Source organism: Heptranchias perlo, chromosome 35 (genome assembly GCF_035084215.1).
Source record: "Heptranchias perlo isolate sHepPer1 chromosome 35, sHepPer1.hap1, whole genome shotgun sequence".
NCBI classification, from domain to species: Eukaryota; Metazoa; Chordata; class Chondrichthyes; order Hexanchiformes; family Hexanchidae; genus Heptranchias; species Heptranchias perlo.
The window spans coordinates 18,336,629-18,355,010 of NC_090359.1; the positions used below are offsets into that span (position 1 = coordinate 18,336,629).

Below are 18,382 nucleotides of genomic sequence, written 5' to 3' on the forward strand. Positions count from 1 at the left end.
TGTTTTCATTTCAACCTTAAAATTAAAAACTTTCTGAAAACGAGATCTCAAATGTCACCTTACTTCAACCTGGCCTATTACTCCCATCGTCAGTTAGGCAGAAATCAAATACTGCCCTCCCCTTTGTGGGTTTCCTTACATGCCACTTACAAAAAGAATCATGAAGCACATAGGAACAGGATTAGGGCATTCAGCCCCTCTAGCCTGTTCCACCATTCGATTAGATCATGGCTGATCTGTATCTTCACCCCACCTAGCCACCTTGGTTCCATAACCCTTAATACCCTTACCTAACAAAAATCTATTTTTAAAATCGACACCCGGGATCCACAGCTTTTTGGGGGAAAGAGAATTCCAGATTTCCACTCTGTGTGTCGAGTGCTTTCTGACATCACTTCTGAACAGCCTTGCTCTAACTTTAAGATTATGCCCCCTTGTTCTGGACTCAGCTACCAGAGGAAATAATTTCTCTCTATCTACCCTATCAATTCCTTTAATAAGCTCCCTCGCACAAATTATCCCCATTGTGAGTTCCAGTCTATCTCTCACAATCACAACTGAGGCCTTATTACTAATCTTCATGACACTTCCATTGCAGTGCATCCATCTCAGTTTTTCTTTGTGGTAGGCACTATATCACAGTTAGAGATTTTATTCCCACAATGACACCTTTTAGAACACAGAATTTAAAAACAAATTTTCACTGATGAAAAACCTGATGCTAAACTCTGGTGAGTCTGTCAGCCTTTGACAGTAACAAGAGTTAAAATCAGCAATGTTCACTAACTTTTTATCCAGTGCAATAATTCAGAGGACTGGCTTGATTGAGAGTCATCTTCTTTGGGCAATCACGATAAAACAAGTCCATTCGTTTTTTTTTAAAAACAAAAACTTTCACATTTTTGTGCTTTTTTAAAAAAAAACACACCATGTGCCTCACATCTCACCTCACAACAGTGCCTCTGCACTGAGGCCCAAAGACACACATCAGCTAAGGGCTGTAAGTGACGAGGAAGTGATGCGCTATGCATATGACTGCTCTTGTTCGACTCTAATGGCAATGGGCACTTACCTACGATGATATAACTGCTACAAGGGTAAGGTCAGATTTGGCAGTACGTCACCAGGGAATCTGTGTAAACACAACACTTCTGTGCCGAGCAAATTCTGAATTGGCATATTTCAATTATTCCAAATAATTTCTGGTAATAAAAACAAAGACTACTTTTGTTTTACCTTGTACACTTGTCCATAGGTGCCATTTCCGACAACTTCCACTAGTTCGAAAATACCCGCAGGGTCCTGTACGAAACAAAAACATACATTAGACAAGCTGAGCAGCTGTTATTTATCAGGTATAAAAGTCTGCACTTCTGATATAAACAAAATCTTTCCTTCTTCATAAGATAAACGTTCCTCCTCCTCCTCCATCCCCCCACCACTTCCCAAAGTAATGCTATTTTAACTTGTCACCCCTACATGCGACTCCAGTCCACACTGTGTGGTTGACTCTTAATGCCCTCGGGGCAATTTGAGGTAGGCAATAAATGTTGCCTTGCTAGCGGACTCCACATCCCAAGAACAAATTTTTTAAAATCCTAAATTAGATCAAGATCGGTCAGTATCAGCAATATGAGATCTATACAAATTAATGGGTACATGGATTTAAACTTGTATTGCCATCAAGGCACCAAGCAATGCACCTATGTAGCCCAAGAGAAACAAGTATATGACACTCCTGAGCTGGACCTTTACCTAACCCAGTTTATTTTTAATTTGACGTAAAAATATTTGCACCAGCAAAAAAAAGTCAAGCCCATTACAAGGTCGAACCAGTACCATTTTACAATACCAATCATCTCCAACAACTTCTGATCAATAAAGCATGTTCTTTCCACAAAAAATGTCTTTTTTTAAAGACAATTGAAATCTGCTATCAATTTCTCTTTCTTTTATGTGGTGGAGTTGTTCAGAAATATCTCAGGCATAGTGTTTCATCCAGTCTGGAACATTGGAGCAAATGTCATCAAATGGTTGGCTTTTCCTCAAATGGCAAAGCTACCTTGAAAAGCCAAAATATCTGCACCTAAGCAGATGAAGTTCATCAGATGGACACTCAACATATGTTATGTGCTCACCACATCTGCCTGTGCTCAGATCAAAAAGAATCAGAAAAAAACAGAACAATGCACTGGTCTTTCCACCACTGCTACCATCAAACCACCCCCATCCCAGAAGAATAATGATTCATTTTATGTGGGCCAGTTATGAAACATAATGTTCTGAGGACCAGTGGCTAGCTCAATTCTGAGCAGAGACTGGCAATTTCTGCAATGCGTTGGAGCTCGAGCAGCACTATTATAGATTCAAATGTGGCGTCACTTTCAATGACGGTCCTGCTGTTTTTATGAGCAAAAGTTCTCTATGCTAGGGGCGCGGGTTGAATCTCCAGCTTCCATGGAGATTAGATTATGACTACTCCAAGTGACTGAATTTTGATTGTTTGCAGCCAGAATATTGGAAATGTACATTTTTTCGGTTGGCTGGTGAACGGGGAAGAAAAAGAGGGAGCAGAGAATAAATCAAGAGGAATCTGTCTCACTAAACAAGGAAGAAGTATTTTATTGTTCTTTGCAAATTCCCTTTTTTTTCCTGTAACGATGTAAAACCCATTGTGCAGCTGCTTGCTCAGAAACATCCCTATCTGGACAAAGCATACATCATAAAAGAATCCTTCCATTCAGTACCTGTAATTCCATTGCAAGAATATTTGCAGATACAATAGCACTGAGAGTTTCGGAATTATGGCATACAGTATACAGGATGCAGATCCTCAAGTATATCATCGATTAAATAGAGATTACCCGGAGAAGTCAGGCATAGAAGGCAATGCTGCCAAGACTCCCAGCACTTCAATGCTGTGCAAATACTTACGCAGCTTATCGTCATAGATCTAGGACAAGTAAATGCTAATTCATGTTCAATCCATCTTTTCCTAGTATTTTCCACCTCTTAATTTTGTCCAATTTTTTAAAAATCTTTAAAGATTCTAGATAACATTACAATAAGAGACCCCCATTATAAATGTTATAATACCACTCATACCTCCAAAAGGATGGGGTCAAATGTAAAAAAAAACAAAGGTAAGGAAACAAAGGGATCCATCATCAGGGACAGAGTGACTGAGCACATGGAATATGAGCTGATCAAAGAGTTAGCATGGTACGTCAAGTCTGACTAATCTTTTTTTTTTGAGAAGGTCACCAACAATCAGAAGTACAATTTCAAAATTTGCAGACAACACCAAATTTGGGGGGGGGGTTACAGTTAATACTGAGGAGGACTGTGACAAAATACAGGAAGCCATTAATAAACTTGCAGAATGGGCATGTAATTGGCAAACAAATTTCAATATAGTTAAGTATGAGGTGGTACATTTTGGTAGGAAGAATGAGGAGGCTACATACTCCTTGGAAAATACGAGTCTAAATGGGGTAGAGGAGCAGAGTGATACACAGATAACTAAAAGTAGCGACACAGGTTAACAAGGCCATTAAAAAAAAAGCAAAGCAAGCACTAGGATTCATTTCTAGAGGGATAGAATTGAAAAGCAGAGAAGTTATGTTAAACTTGCATAAAACCTTGCTGAGACTACACTTGGGAGCACTGTGAACAGTTCTGGTCTCCATATTATAAAAAGGATATAGAGGCACTGGAGAAGGTGCAAAAAAGATTCACAAGGATGATACCAGAACCGAGAGGTTATACCCATCAGGACAGATTGAACAGGCTGGGGCTCTTTTCTCTAGGAAAAAGACTGAGGGGTGACCTGATAGAGGTCTTTAGGATTATGAAAGAGTTTGATAGGGTAGACGTAGAGAAGCTGTTTCCACTTGTGGGGGAGACCAGAACCAGGGGCGATAAACTAGTCACTAATAAATGCAATAGAGAATTCAGGAGAAACTTCTTTACCCAGAGTGTGGAACTCGCTACCACATGGAGTAGTTGAGGCAAATAGCATAGATGCATTTAAGGGAAGCAAGATAAACACATGAGGGAGAATGGATTAGAAAGATATGCTGATAGGGTTAGATGAAGTAGGGAGAGAGGAGGCTTGTGTGGAGCATAAACACTGGCATGGGTTTGTTGGGCCGAACGCCCTGTTTCTGTGCAGTACATTCTATGTAATTCTATGTAAGGTGGACAGGGGAGTGTCTATATGGACTTCCAGAAGGCATTTGATAAGGTTATAGTATCATACAGCAGATGGAGGCCATTCAGCCCATCATGCCTGTGCCGGCTGTTTGTAAGAGCTATTCAATTAGTCCCACTCTCTTGCTCGTTCCCCATAACCCTGCAAACTTTTCCTTTTCAGGTATATATCCATTTCCCTTTTGAATGTTACTACTGAATCTCCTTCCACCACCCTTTCAGCCAGTGCATTCTCCCCCAAAAGGCTGTAAATGCTGGGGTCAATTGAAATTTTCAAGACTGAGAGCAACAGGTATTTTTTTTATTCGGTAAGGGTATCAAGGGATATGGACCAAAGACAGGTAAATGGAGTTGAGCTACAGATTCACCATGATCTAACTGAATGGCAGAACAGGCTCGGGGGGCTTAACAGCCTATTTTTGTTTTTATATTCTTTTTAAATTGCTCTGGTTGACAATATACATAACAAGCCCACACTGCTTGTTAAGAACAGAACATAAGAAATAGGAGCACAAGTAGGTCATACGGCCTCTCGAGCCAGCTCCGCCATTCAATAAGATCATGGCTGATCTTCTACCTCAACTCCACTTTCCCGCCTATCCCCACATTCCTGGATTCCCTTAGTGTCCAAAAATCTATCGATATTAGTCTTGAATATACTCAACGACTGAACATTCACAGCCCACTGGGGCAGAGAATTCCAAAGATTCACAACCCTGAGTGAAGAAATTTTTCCTCATCTCAGTCCTAAATGGCCGACCCCTTATCTTGAGACTATGACCCCTTGCTCTATACTCTCTAGCCAGGGGAAACTGCCTCTCAGCATCTACCCTCTTAAGAATTTTATACGTTTCAATGAGATCACCTCTCATTCTTCTAAACTCCAGAAAATATAGGCCCATTCTACTCAATCTCTCATCCCAGGAATCGATCTAGCGAACTTTTGTTGCACCCCCTCTAAGGCAAGTATATCCTTCCTTAGGTAAGGAGACCAAACTGTACTCAGTACTCCAGATGTGGTCTCACCAGAGCCCTATAATTTAAAGTGATCAATACATTAATTTCTAGGAAGAAAAATAAATCATTCTAGAATTTGTCAGTACAATATTGACACAAGCCTAGCCAGAGTAGTAGTGTGCGTCCTTTGCACTCAAGGATGATGTGGCAACAAAGCAGGAAGCATACATTCATGCTAGATGAATGTGTTGATAACTATGCAGGTCGATGTGTGACAGTCATTGTTTACCACAAAGCTCACATAACTATGTTCCGGACAGGGTGCTCGTTAGAACCATAGAAAAGATACAGCACTGAAGGGGGCCATTCGGCCCGTCGTGTCCGTGCCGGCTCAAAGAACAACCAGGTGCCCATTCTATTCCCACCTTCCAGCAACTGGTCCGTAGCCCTGCAGCTTACAGCACTTTAGGTGCAGGTCCAAGCACCACCATTGCTGCTGATCTTTCAGTCTCTTGTGTTCTGCCTCCACACTGGCAGAATGTTGTAGCTCAAAACCCTTCAATCCTTCACTCATTTCAGAATGTCATTGCCACCCGTCAGTGGCCAGAGTTCCCCTTAGAATCAACAACCATGTTGCACTGTTTCATGTGAATCTTTAGTCTGCCCTGCTTTGTTCTGCCATCCACCAGTTCAGCAACTGTACGTCGTCCACCCTAACAACTCGTCCAGCCCAAGATCTGAGCACTGATTATCATAGCCTCAATGCTGGTGGTGTCAGCACATTCTAGTACTTTGTTGGTAGTGATCTTGTCATGCCACCTAATACAAAGACTCCTTGGCCTGGCCAGAAACGCCATCAGAGTCCATTCAGAAATTGCATGTTATACAGGTGATTTCAATTCAAAAAAGACTAAGGAGGGGATGGCAAACATCGACTATGAATACTCCACTATATTCTGCTTCGAAATGTAATTGAAATGGACAAATAATTAGCCTGGAAATGATTTTTTTGAATTCAGCTTTCCTTGATCTTCACAAAAAACAGTAAAGGAAAATTCCCTAACAAATATCATACAGATAAAATTCTTCCTGATTCATAGTTTGACCTGAAGATTTGACATAGAAAACCATAGAAAAGATACAGCACAGAAGGGGGCCATTCGGCCCATCGTGTCCGTGCCGGCTCAAAGAACAACCAGGTGCCCATTCTAATCCCACCTTCCAGCACCCGGTCCATAGCCCTGCAGCTTACAGCACTTTAGGTGCAGGTTCAGGTACTTTTTTTTAAGAAGAGTTGAGGGTCCCTGCCTCCACCACCAATTCGGGCAGCGAATTCCATACATCCACCACCCTCTGGGTAAAAAGTTTTTTCTCATGTCTCCTCTAATCCTTCCGCCGATCAGCTTAAATCTATGTCCTCTAGTTCTTGAACTCTCAGTTAGGGGAAACAGGTACTTCCTGTCTACTCTATCTGGGCCGCTCATAATTTTGTACACCTCAATCAAGTCTCCCCTCAGCCTCCTCTGCTCCAAGGAAAACAACCCCAGCCTATCCAATCTCTCCTCATAGCTGCAATTTTCAAGCCCTGGCAACATTCTTGTAAATCTTCTCTGCACTCTCTCCAGAGCAATTACGTCCTTCCTGTAATGTAGTGACCAGAGCTGCGCACAATACTCCAGCTGTGGCCCTACCAGCGTTTTATACAGTTCCATCATTACATCCCTGCTTTTGTATTCTATACCTCGGCTAATAATGGAGAGCATTCCGTATGCCTTCTTCACAACCTTATCTACCTGTACTGCCACCTTCAGGGACCTGTGCACATGCACTCCAGGGTCTCTCACTTCCTCTACCCCTCTCAATATATTCCCGTTTACTGCGTATTCCCTTTTACTGTTTGCCCTCCCTAAGTGCATTACCTCACACTTCTCCGGGTTGAACTCCATTTGCCACTTTTCCACCCACTCCAAGAAGATATCAATGGGTTGGTGGAGTCTACAGCTATCATCTTCACTATCAACTACATGGCCAATTTTTGTGTCATCTGCAAATGTGTCAATCATGCCCCCTACATTCAAGTCCAAATCATTAATATATACCACAAACAGCAAGGGACCCAACACTGAGCCCTGTGGCACACCAATGGAAACGGATTTCCATTCGCAAAGACATCATGACAAGTTTACATAGGCAATTGGCAATTTTCATTATAATTGTGGACATAAGAATTTATAATGGATAAAGTGGACAGAAATTTTTAATACTTCAGCAGATTTCCCCCCATGGCGTTTCTCATATTTAGGTGAGATAATTAGAGGCTTTGTTTCAAAATTCAAATAATCTTGCTGAAAAATGAATTTATAATGTGGAAAGACACCACCTGAGCTTAGTTCGCTTTCTGAAGTTTTTAGAACACCAAAAGAAAAACTATAAATCGGTAGTGTGCTTTTTCCTTACTAACAAAAAACTATAAACGTTACCATAATAAAGTTTTTGAAATTTGTCCTCTAACTTTTCTTCAAATAATTTTGAAAAACATTTGAGCAGAAATTGCTAGAAGCTTTAAGAAAAATATTCCATCAGTACATCTGACTGTACAGTGCTTCTGCATTTCAGGGTGTTAAGTACACTGCCTATGCTCCGACTGCACAAACCAAATTTAGCTCACAGCATTGCAGCTCTGAGCAAAAAATATCAAGTCCAAGCCTAGGCCTTCGGGAGAGGCCGAAGCCTACAAGTAAGAATTTTAAATGAAGGCATTAAAAGATGCAAAAAAGTGAAACAATTTTTAAAACATTTTGTTTAAACCTCTACTTTGAAAATCAGAAATTTCAATTATTGAGAAAAAGATAGATCAATAACATTTTCAGAATTTTGAGCAATTTGGATAAATGCAGTGTCCAGATTACATAATCAGTGATGAGTTTACATGTGTAAAACCCATTATAAATTTGGACAGAAGAATTTATAATAAGAAAGTTGACACAAATGTGACAAGAAGTCAAGCTGTGCAGACTTGAAGTGTGCGCACACAAGAACTTCAATAAGATATTAGGAAAAGCAGGGAGGTGAGAGAAAGAGGGAGGAAGGTGAGGGAAAATTATATAGGGAGGCACAAAGTGGGCACAGTCTTCACAACAAAACATTTATATTTTTCTGCATAGTTTGAAATGTTCAGCAGCACCACTTATAACTGACAAACAAAACTCTGTTTTATAAACACAATTGAATGAAATCTACCGGACGCTACAGGTTGCAGAATTCCAAACCCGAGACAGCCCTGAATGAGAATCCTTTGTACTTTTCTGATCAACAAGCCATCCCCATAAAGTTTGACTCAACTTTTATCATCTTTGGAATTCTCTATCCCAGGGGGCTGTGGATGCCGAGTCGTTGAGTATGTTCAAGGCTGAGATAGAGATTTTTGGACTCATGGGGAATCAAGGAATACGGGGATTGGGCAGGAAAGTGGAGTTGAGGTCGAAGATCAGCCATAATTTATTGAATGGCAGAGCAGGCTTGAGGGGCCGTATGGCCTACTCCTGCTTCTATTTCTTATGTTTTTATGTTCTTTATCAGATTTCAGAACTGTGTTTGGATTCATACTGTAAAATGGCGTTAACATATTTATCTCAACTCAACTGACCCTCAAAGACCAATAAGCACATCTTCTGTATAAAGCTTATCCAATTATAGCAGGAGCAAAAAAATTTAAACCTCAGATATAAGCTTCATCGGAACCCGTAAGTTAGGAAGAAAAACATACAATACTCTCCCGAGAATACAACCAATAGAGGTGGTTTGGAGAGTTATTTACAAAGATCCTTAGACATGAAAATGTATTTCGTAAAATACTTTTTAAAAAATCCATTAAAATACCCATTCTTTTGAGAAATATTCAAAATGATTTTCTGCAGTATAAACACCAGTGTAAATTCTGAATGCGTAAAAATGGATAAGGAAAAGCTCAGCTGATGGCAAAGTGAGCAAAATGCATTGTTTGATGCAGTAATGAGCCATGCAGATTATCACGGCTCTGGTTTGATACCTGGTCTGTACTGAGTTAGCTAACCTCAGTCAAGTCAGCCAAGGGATGCTATAATTGGCCTCAATATCCCTGGGTTTGGTGTGAGGGGAAGAATCATCAATAAGGGATCGCATTCCAGACTGCTATCATGGCCCCTGCGGAAAAGTGCACGTGTGGATGTTCAGTGGAAAACAGGGCGAGGCTCAGTTTTGATGTAAACGCAGCCTCCCTCCTACCTCACCCCACCCCCAAACACATTTTCCCTGTTGACACTGTCCAAGCTCACACAACGAATGGTCACTTTGGTGTGACAATGGAGTACTGCCAATACCTATGGAATAATAAACCCAGAACAAGTCAGTCTTTTAAGAGAGGAGGGTCAGGGAAAAGATTTGCATCCCTCCCTCCAAAATAAGTTAGCACAAATCACTACATAACTCATAAGCAAAGTAATGGCGCATTAAAGTGAATTTTTTTTTTTTTTAAGTATCCCTCAGGTAAAACCTTGAGCATTCCATCTATCAACCTCACCCCATTTATGAAATAACACTAACAATAAACAGCCGTGGATAATATTGCCACAGTTGCCAGCCAGCATGTAATCAAAAGTACTATACTGAATCAAAAGTACTACAATGGGGTCCAGCTAAGCTGGATAATCAGTTTATCAACAGGGTGGGCTTCTCAGAAAATCATCATTGAACTTTATCCAAGAGAAATCCTCCTCGTTTCAGCCACATGATCAAGAAATTGGCACATGGAGGTACTCAGGTTTTAAATATTATTTTGTGGAGTGATGCATACATACATGAACATGTCATGATACATGGAAACCACAGGAATAGAGTCTTCACCAGTAGCATTCCTTTTTTGGGAGGAGAAAAAAAAACACTGTTGCAAAGAATGACTAACTTCAACATCCCTTTGTTTTTTTCTTGTCAAAACAGCATAAACTGATGACTTCATCAAGGGAACTGGCTGGGTTACTGTGCCAGACAGTGCCAGGAAGCTGAACAGAACACAGTCGAAATAACAGTATCACCCTGGGTTAATAACTATATGTTGACATTACTTTACCTCATTCAATCTGTAGAGTTCCTTTAGGATTTAGCCCAATACTGACTCATTGGCCAAGCAATGTGACAACAAATCTTCACACTCAAACCCCTGCACAACAGGTTCCTGATTTTATGAGGCAAGTGAGAAAAGTTTTTAATTTTAAATATTCTTCCACCCCCAAAGCTTCAACATAATTTGGACCTTTCACTACCATAATTAACTACCATAATTAACCACCACCATTTTGCCCAATTTTCCCCTTTCAGGACTCCAAGTCACATGACAGAAGCAGTGAACAAAGGGGGGTAGTGATGAAAGTTTTAGCAGGAAACAGCACTCACGCAAGCAATAATAAATATGGGGCAACAGAGTAACATCGAAGAACTGAGATGTCATAAACTGTGATAACTGAGGCAGAGGAGGAGAATAAAGAGTTACTACTTCTAAAGACTATTCACTGACTCCTGCTGGAAAGTGGGAGGACAGAACCAGGATCGACTATGATGTGTGTATTTTTCTCTCTCTCCCTTCCCCACCAGACAGCTTACTGTATGCTCTGGCACTCCATTGCAACTCACATATGGCAACTTAGGTGACATACTGAAAGGGTGACAGCACCTGTCGAACCATATCCCAGCACGAGTCCCCATCTGCAGGAGAAGAGGAAAAAACTGGAAAGAGAGAGGGAGAATGGGAAGCGAACGTGAACAATATTGTTCTGTATCTAGATAGCCAATATGAGAGCGCATAATTCTGATGGGATGTTTTGAATTTGGAAAGGGTAGCATATTAAATTATTACAAGTTGGAACAGTCCAACACTGGAACAGTATGAAAATCCTATAACCTCTAACAGGATGCCAATATTTAGCAAACTCTAGAAAATCTGTTTTTCCTCTTAAAAAGAAAGTGGTACATTCTTAAATTATGGACTGTGGTTATGTGCTCATTAATGGCTTCCTTAACCTTTGACCGGCACAGATCAGCAGCATTTTCTTTGTCCTGAATAAAGCAACTACTGTACAGTATTATTTTGTTCTACTGTTGGAGACTCTGCATGAACACAATACAACTACTGTACCGGCAATTTACAAAAATTAGAACGAGGTCGAATTGTTTGCCTGAACAGAAAATAGAGAAAAATCCAGAATTATCCGGTTTTATAAAATTGTGAAAACTACATACTAAGTTACATATTTCAGTTTATATATTTCAGTTTCAAATAAATGGAGCTTTCACTTCCAATATCTTGCTATGGGCTCTCAACATTTGCCCTTGTAACCTGGTAACATGTCTTACAAGGTAGTTTGCCAGGTTTCCAAAGACAAGGGTATACGATAATATGATCAGGGTCACTGACTTAGCTTTTAATATTAAGGAGTGGCAATTATGACAGTAGGGCCATTAGAATTGGCATCAGCAGTCACCGGTTTGGGAGCAAAGGTTTCTGTCCCTGATCACTCAAATGAATCCTGATAGGAGTGAGCATATAGAAATTATGGGGAAGATAGGATCAGGCTCAGGCTCAAGTGTGAAGCACCCCACAATCAAATTTCCTTTGACATTCATACTCAATGTTCACACACAAATAATGGCCACTTGGGTGAAGTAAGTGCCTAGGGAACCATACCCCAACAAGCAGTCTTCTCCTTCAGGAAAGGTGGTAGAGGCTAAATGTTCCTCTAATCTCTCCTTCAAACACAAACATCTACTCCAAACACCATTATTGCTAAACCCCTCTCCTCTTGGACCCAATGAACTTTTGCAATAGCCAAATCTATTTTGTAATGCCCAATAAAGATTCTTACTCAAGCTGCTCAGCGATTACTATCAAACCTCTTGCATATCTCAGAAAACGCAAGTTAATCACAAAACAGAAAGCAGAAAACAGAAAGCAGAAAGCAGACAGCAAAAGTTTCAAGGAACACATGCATGACAAAGGAAAACAAATTGAAAATAAGTCAGGAAAGGACTCAAGCTGAGTTTTCAACTTACACCTAAAAAGCCGTGCAGAAACAACGCAATGTCGAAAACAGAACAAATATCAGAGTGCTCCTTAAAAGAGAAATTGGCAACATCCTCCTTATTGGGTTGTCCTATGAGAGATCGAGTAGAATGGACCTATACTCTCTGGAGTTTAGAAGAATGAGAGATGATCTCATTGAAACGTATCAAAATTCTCAGAGCTTGACAGGGTAGACGAGAGGCTATTTCCTCTGGCTGGAGTCTAGAACAAGGGGTCATAGTCTCAAGATAAGGGGTCGGCCATTTAGGACAGAGATGAAGAAAAATTTCTTCCTCAGAGGGTTGTGAATCTTTGGAATTCTCTACCACAGAGGGCTATGGATGCTCAGTCGTTGAATATATTCAAGGCTGAAATCGATTGATTTTTGGACACTAAGGGAATCAAGGGATATGAGGATCGGGTAGGAAAGTGGAATTGAGGTAGAAGATCAGCCATGATCTTATTGAATGGCAGAGCAGGCTTAAGGGGCTGTATGGCCTGCTCCTATTTCTTATGTTCTTATAATGTAACTGTCGTCCATCAATATTACCACACTAATACCACAACAAAGTTTATATAGCAATGTTATAAACAGGGATAGCTACACATTTATCAAGTGTTTCAGTTTCTCCTTTATACGACATTTATGCTTTAAAACCAGTGCCTGTTAGCCTGGAGACAGATGCTTTGTGTAGAATCACAAAAAGATATCATGAACTTCCATTTGAGACACACAAATAGGAATGGTAGGACCGTGGACAATAGTCCCTATTGTCATTGGAGCAGAATTATACAACATCACGTAGAGGAGTTTTACATGAAACGTTTACTCCCCAGGTCAACTCTTGCCGACTGCTTTATTGCATAAAACAAGATATGACAAACACCAGCACGTCTACAGAAATTCCTTCACAACTTAGGGCCAGTGGATACAATACTTCCCCTTTAAGTTACCAATCTGTGGTAGCAGCATTGGAATACAACGTATCTTTCCCCCAACATAAAAGGGGAAATGGAAGGGTAGAATCTGCATTGTGCTGGCACCGCGATAACATCACCAATATCAGCAAACCACCAGCTGAAAGTATTCCAGGAAACGAGTGTTTACTTGTATATAAAATAACCTACAGTACAGCAGACTATTGACCTGGACCATTCCACTTTTCTTCATAGAGTAGAAAGGCTTTGTTATAACCTTGTGATCTCCTTCTTTATCACCATGGCAGGAGCAAAGAATCAAGGGCACATGCCCCGAAATTACAATCTCTCAAACACCACTACTGTAAAAACAAATTCTTAATTCATGGTAAAATTAAATTTTCAGGCAAACAATTTGCTTCATAATCTTTATAAACAGCTCTGTAGTTCCTACTATGAATCATGCTCTATCTACGTATGATTTCCTACTTCCAAGGCCAATCTCAAAATCCTGAACCAAGTAGCATGTTAGAGCAGCAATACACTACACGTCAATTCCGGGGGGGGGGGGGCACAGAGCACATGCATGTTCAATCCCCAATACAGCCAAGTTTAAATTTCAACTGCACTGCTATGAAGAAGTGCTGAATAGAAGCTAGCCTAATTCCCACTGGATTTGGAAGGGGCAGGTGGGGGAGTAGAAACCACTGGGCTGCCTTTGGAAGTCTTTTACCAACTATTTTGTTTTGGTTTGGAGGGCGTGGGGGAAGTCAACAGAGTTATCAGGGTCATTTTTGAGCAACTCCCAGTGGTCTACTGCTCAAAAGGTTTAATCAACAGAGGCCTGGAAGCAGGGCCCTTCCAGCTGAGGAATGGTGTGAGGAGGCCCAAAGTGAAGTAAAAACAGAGCCAGAATGATTTTTAGATTGAAACTACATTTTTCCCTGTAGACAATGTTTAGTGCCCGCTTTGAAAAAATGCAGTTCCGCTTTTAAAGCTACTATACTTTTTTCAAAAAGTAACCAGCTTTTTGAAATACTTCAACAAATTGCCAGACTTTGATTTCCCCATGGCATTTAGTGAAGTCAAAAGGAACCGCAATAACATGGAAGAGGTTCAAACCATGACCTTATCCAGTCGAACAGTACTTTGAGAGTACTCACTCACACACAATTTTAAATACACTACTGAACTCAATAACTCCTAGTCAGTGCCTCTGATCAGATCAGCAGCATTCACTAGTTTACAAAAATTTGAAACCAATCATTGCTTCTTGTAATCGTTTGGTTTTGTCATGCTATAGGTGGTGAGACGACTTCTAATTTTGAAATGTATGGTCAAGCTGGATACCAACAATCTGCAAAAAAAAGCACATACCAAGTGGCTGGCATGGAATCATGTGACTGACAAAAGGGGTTACAACTCCATGTCACATGACAAGATTATATTAACAATCCAGAGTACGTCCGTTTAAAAAAAAGGCATCTTTTGCAATGAGAACTTTTTCATGCATTTTTTGTTAAGTTTGTAATAGAAGTAGTTACATTTGCTGCTGCATCACTGCATTATTTACAAACCCAGTAAAACATTTTCCAAGCTGATTAACAGTTTCCGAATCAGCTACTGTTCGGGCATGACCACCAGCTGGTCAATTTATAAAGGATCTGAAATATAAATCTAAAACATTGTGTATCGGCACAATCTAGGATATTGTAACTTTAGCTCCTCTTTTGCCAAATTAGGGTGATTAAAATCACTGGTAGTTTTAAAGAGTTCCCTTATGCTGGATTGAAGGTGTTGCGTAATGTCCCACCAACGCCAGATTATCCTAAGTGCAGGTCTTACACAGCCAGCCAGCTGCAAGTTGAACGTAAAACTGCCTAGCTCAAGACCAGTGGCCTAGTAATCACATTAAAAACTGATCACCTGCCAGCCTTAGTGAGTCCCTGCAGTTTGAACGCACTTTATATTGCCCAAGACCTAGTGCCACTAGGGTTCCCAAATGTGGCGCTTGTGCAGCTGGCTGCAAGCCAAATGCTAATCAGCCAGAAACACTCCAAGACTGACTGACAGGAAGTCCCATTGTTAGCAGAACTTCTGGACTCAGCAAGATCAACGGTCTGGATTCAAAAGTACTTCGACACCTTACGTCTGTAGTTGTGTACAACACCAAAGTTGAAATTCTAATATTACAGACTCTAGAACACATTCATCAGGTTAAGTTTTAGCCAGTCTGTGAGGATACAAACAGCAGTTCCAACTGCCTGATGTATTTTAAAAATATTGATTAATTGAAATGTCAGTCAGAATTTTGCTGCAATTCTTTAAGTACAACCAAAGTTACACTTGACAAGTTAAATTTGTTTTTTGTGCTCATAGGAAGTCAGTACTTTTTTATATTTTACACTTTTGTTGTAGTTGTCTTATTTTGCCCAATAATTCGCACTTAAATGTTATGTCCTGGCCAACATTTATCCCTCAAACACCACTAAAACAGATTATTCAGTCATCACATTGCTGTTTGTGGGAGCTTGTTGTGTTCAAATTGGCTGCCGCGTTTCCAATATTACAACAGTGATTACACTTCAAAAAGTACTTCATTAGCTGCAAAGTGCTTTAGGATGTCCTGTATAAATGCAAGTCTGTCTTTCTTTTTAAACTCCCTTTACTTCCTATTTCATTACCAATGTTCAAGGCAAAACCATTATTATCCAAATAGTAACAGCCTCAGGTTCCCATTCCCCTTTAGACACCATTTTAATCAAGGTACACTCATTCAACCAGATTTTTTTTTTGAGGGCGGGTGCTTGGAGGGGAGGAAGGATGAGAGGACAAAAGCAAGTTTGCAACACATTGTGTTTATTTTACTTCATGTCAACAAGCAATAGCTCAGAACCCTTGGTCAAACACCTTTTTTAAAAATAGTCAGACACTAGTTAAACACTTGAGTGAGTCATTTACCTGGGAAGATGGAATTTAAATCAAAGTGATAGCTTAAAATTCCAGTGGGACTACTTTATTCAGGAGTTTTTGACACTGGACTAAGGTTTTCTGGAGTCATGTTTCAATAACAACAAAAGCAGTACGATCATTGTCATACTGTGGGTATCCTTTAGGAAATTAGATCTTAATTTACTATTTTAAAAAGAGACTTTGGTTTAAAAAAATGAATTCAAATGAGGTTTCTGCAGAAATGCAAGTCAAAATGAGGGAAACAGATTCATCAGACGAGAGTTTGATAACAAGCTAGAAAAGTGTTTGAGGCTAGTAAATTCCTATTAAATCACCAAGCACTACACTTATGACCCAATCACTGACATGACTTACCAACCAAGTGAAAACCTTTGGCTGGACAGTATTTATTGAACTAAGTACTCAAGGTGAAGATACCACTGGTTGTTTCAAAGATAAAAACATTTTTTTTTAATCATGTTGCATATATAAAAATCAAGACTCGCTCATGTTTTGTGTGGCTTATATCAAAAAGAGAACATAAATTACTTACTGTAAAACTTACCCACATTTTAGGTTTAAACAGTCAGAATACCAGGATCCAAGATAATTAAGCATTAAGCACTCAAACAAAACAATCATGCCTCAAAGTGTGTAATCTAATAGACCAGTTTAGTGGATCAAAAACTGCTGGGGCTTTGTGACTACATATCTGATTTATGTTGTTGATCACGACTGAGCACTTTGAAGCACTAACCACTGTCGGTGAAACTAAACAGTTTATGCTGTGGGGCAATTGCCCCAGTAAAAGTGGAAAAAAATGGCTCTCCTGCTGTTTTTCTATACTGCACAAAATCACAGAATTGACAAAATCTGGGGCACCAGGTAGGTTTTGTTCATTCCAAATGGGTCAAAATTCAATAGGCTTATAATAGCAAATACAAGTTAAATAACAAACATGTTGATTCTAATTTGTCACTATGAACAAAATATATTACATTTGAAAATATTACAAAAGGCATCAAGGGGTATGGGGAGCGAGCGGGAATATGGTATCGAGAGAGAGGATCAGCCACGATCATATTGAATGGCGGAGCAAGCTCGAAGGGCCGAATTGCCTACTCCTATTTTCGATGTCTATGTTTCGACTAGAATGATCAAAGATTACAGTGCCGTTACCTGGTCAAACTGAACTATAAAGTATGGTGGGTGCTCAAGTCCCATTTGCCTCCGCTATGCCAACACTTCTGGCATAATGATGAAACAACCAACGGATCATGGCACAAATGAAGATTTGAAGCTCAATCTACACATTACCATCTGTTTTATTTAGGTACTCAAGCAATAACATACACCGTTAAAGACAAGGTCTTGACAAAGAAGGAACAAAGAATCAGTGAAGATGTTAAAGTTAAGAATTGGTCACTTTGCCACGTCCTACATATTCAAAAATAACAAACTCCCATTTATATGGAGCCTTTCTCTTCCTCAGAACATCCCAAAGCACTTCATAGTATCATTGTAGGTACAGCACAGGAGGCGGCCATTCGGCTTATTATGCCTGTGCCGGCTCTTTGAACGAGCTATCCAATTAGTCCCATTTCCCTGCTCTTTCCCCACAGGCCTGTAAATTTTTCCCTCAAATATTTATCCAATTCCCCTCATAGCCAAAGAATTACTTTTGAAATGTAGTCATTGTTATGCGGTAAATGTAGCAGCCATTTCGCATGTAGAAATGTCTCTCAAACAGAAAATGAGACAAATGACCAGTTCATCAGTTTTTGGTGATGTTGGCTGCAGGAGGAATGTTGGCCACGACATTGGGACAACTCCAAGTTTTTCCTTGGATACCACCATGGAATATTTTACATCCACCTGAAAAGGCAGATGGACCTCATTCCGAAGACAGCACCTAACAATGCAGCACTCCCTCACTGCTCCAATTAAGCATCAGCCTGCATTTTATGCTCGAGTCTTGCAGTGGAGGCCACAACCGTGTGATTCAGAGGCAAGAGAGCTACCAACTGAGCCAAGCTGACTATTAAATACAAGAGCAAAAGAGCCAGAATATGGGCTGAATCATATTTTGTGTTTCATATTACCCTTATGAAAGTGGTACGATTAAACTGATGCACTACCCCCACCAGTCTGCAATTTAATACAATGCAAACAGCATATGATTCTTCAATCACCTGCGGTTCTTGTTGCTCGGAACTGCAGAAATCATTAGAATAAAAAGCAGAAAATGCTCAA

General features: G+C 40.1%; 1 protein-coding gene across 2 annotated transcripts in view; it reads right to left on the reverse strand.

The window, feature by feature from the left end:
* The window catches only part of LOC137302379 (misshapen-like kinase 1), a 202,284-nt gene that overhangs the window by 161,835 nt on the left and 22,067 nt on the right, over positions 1-18,382 (reverse strand). For both annotated transcript variants that reach the window (XM_067972004.1, XM_067972003.1), the window contains exon 2: positions 1,237-1,302. In XM_067972004.1, coding sequence (XP_067828105.1) covers positions 1,237-1,302 — 66 coding nt within the window. The remainder of the gene's footprint in view (positions 1-1,236; positions 1,303-18,382) is intronic.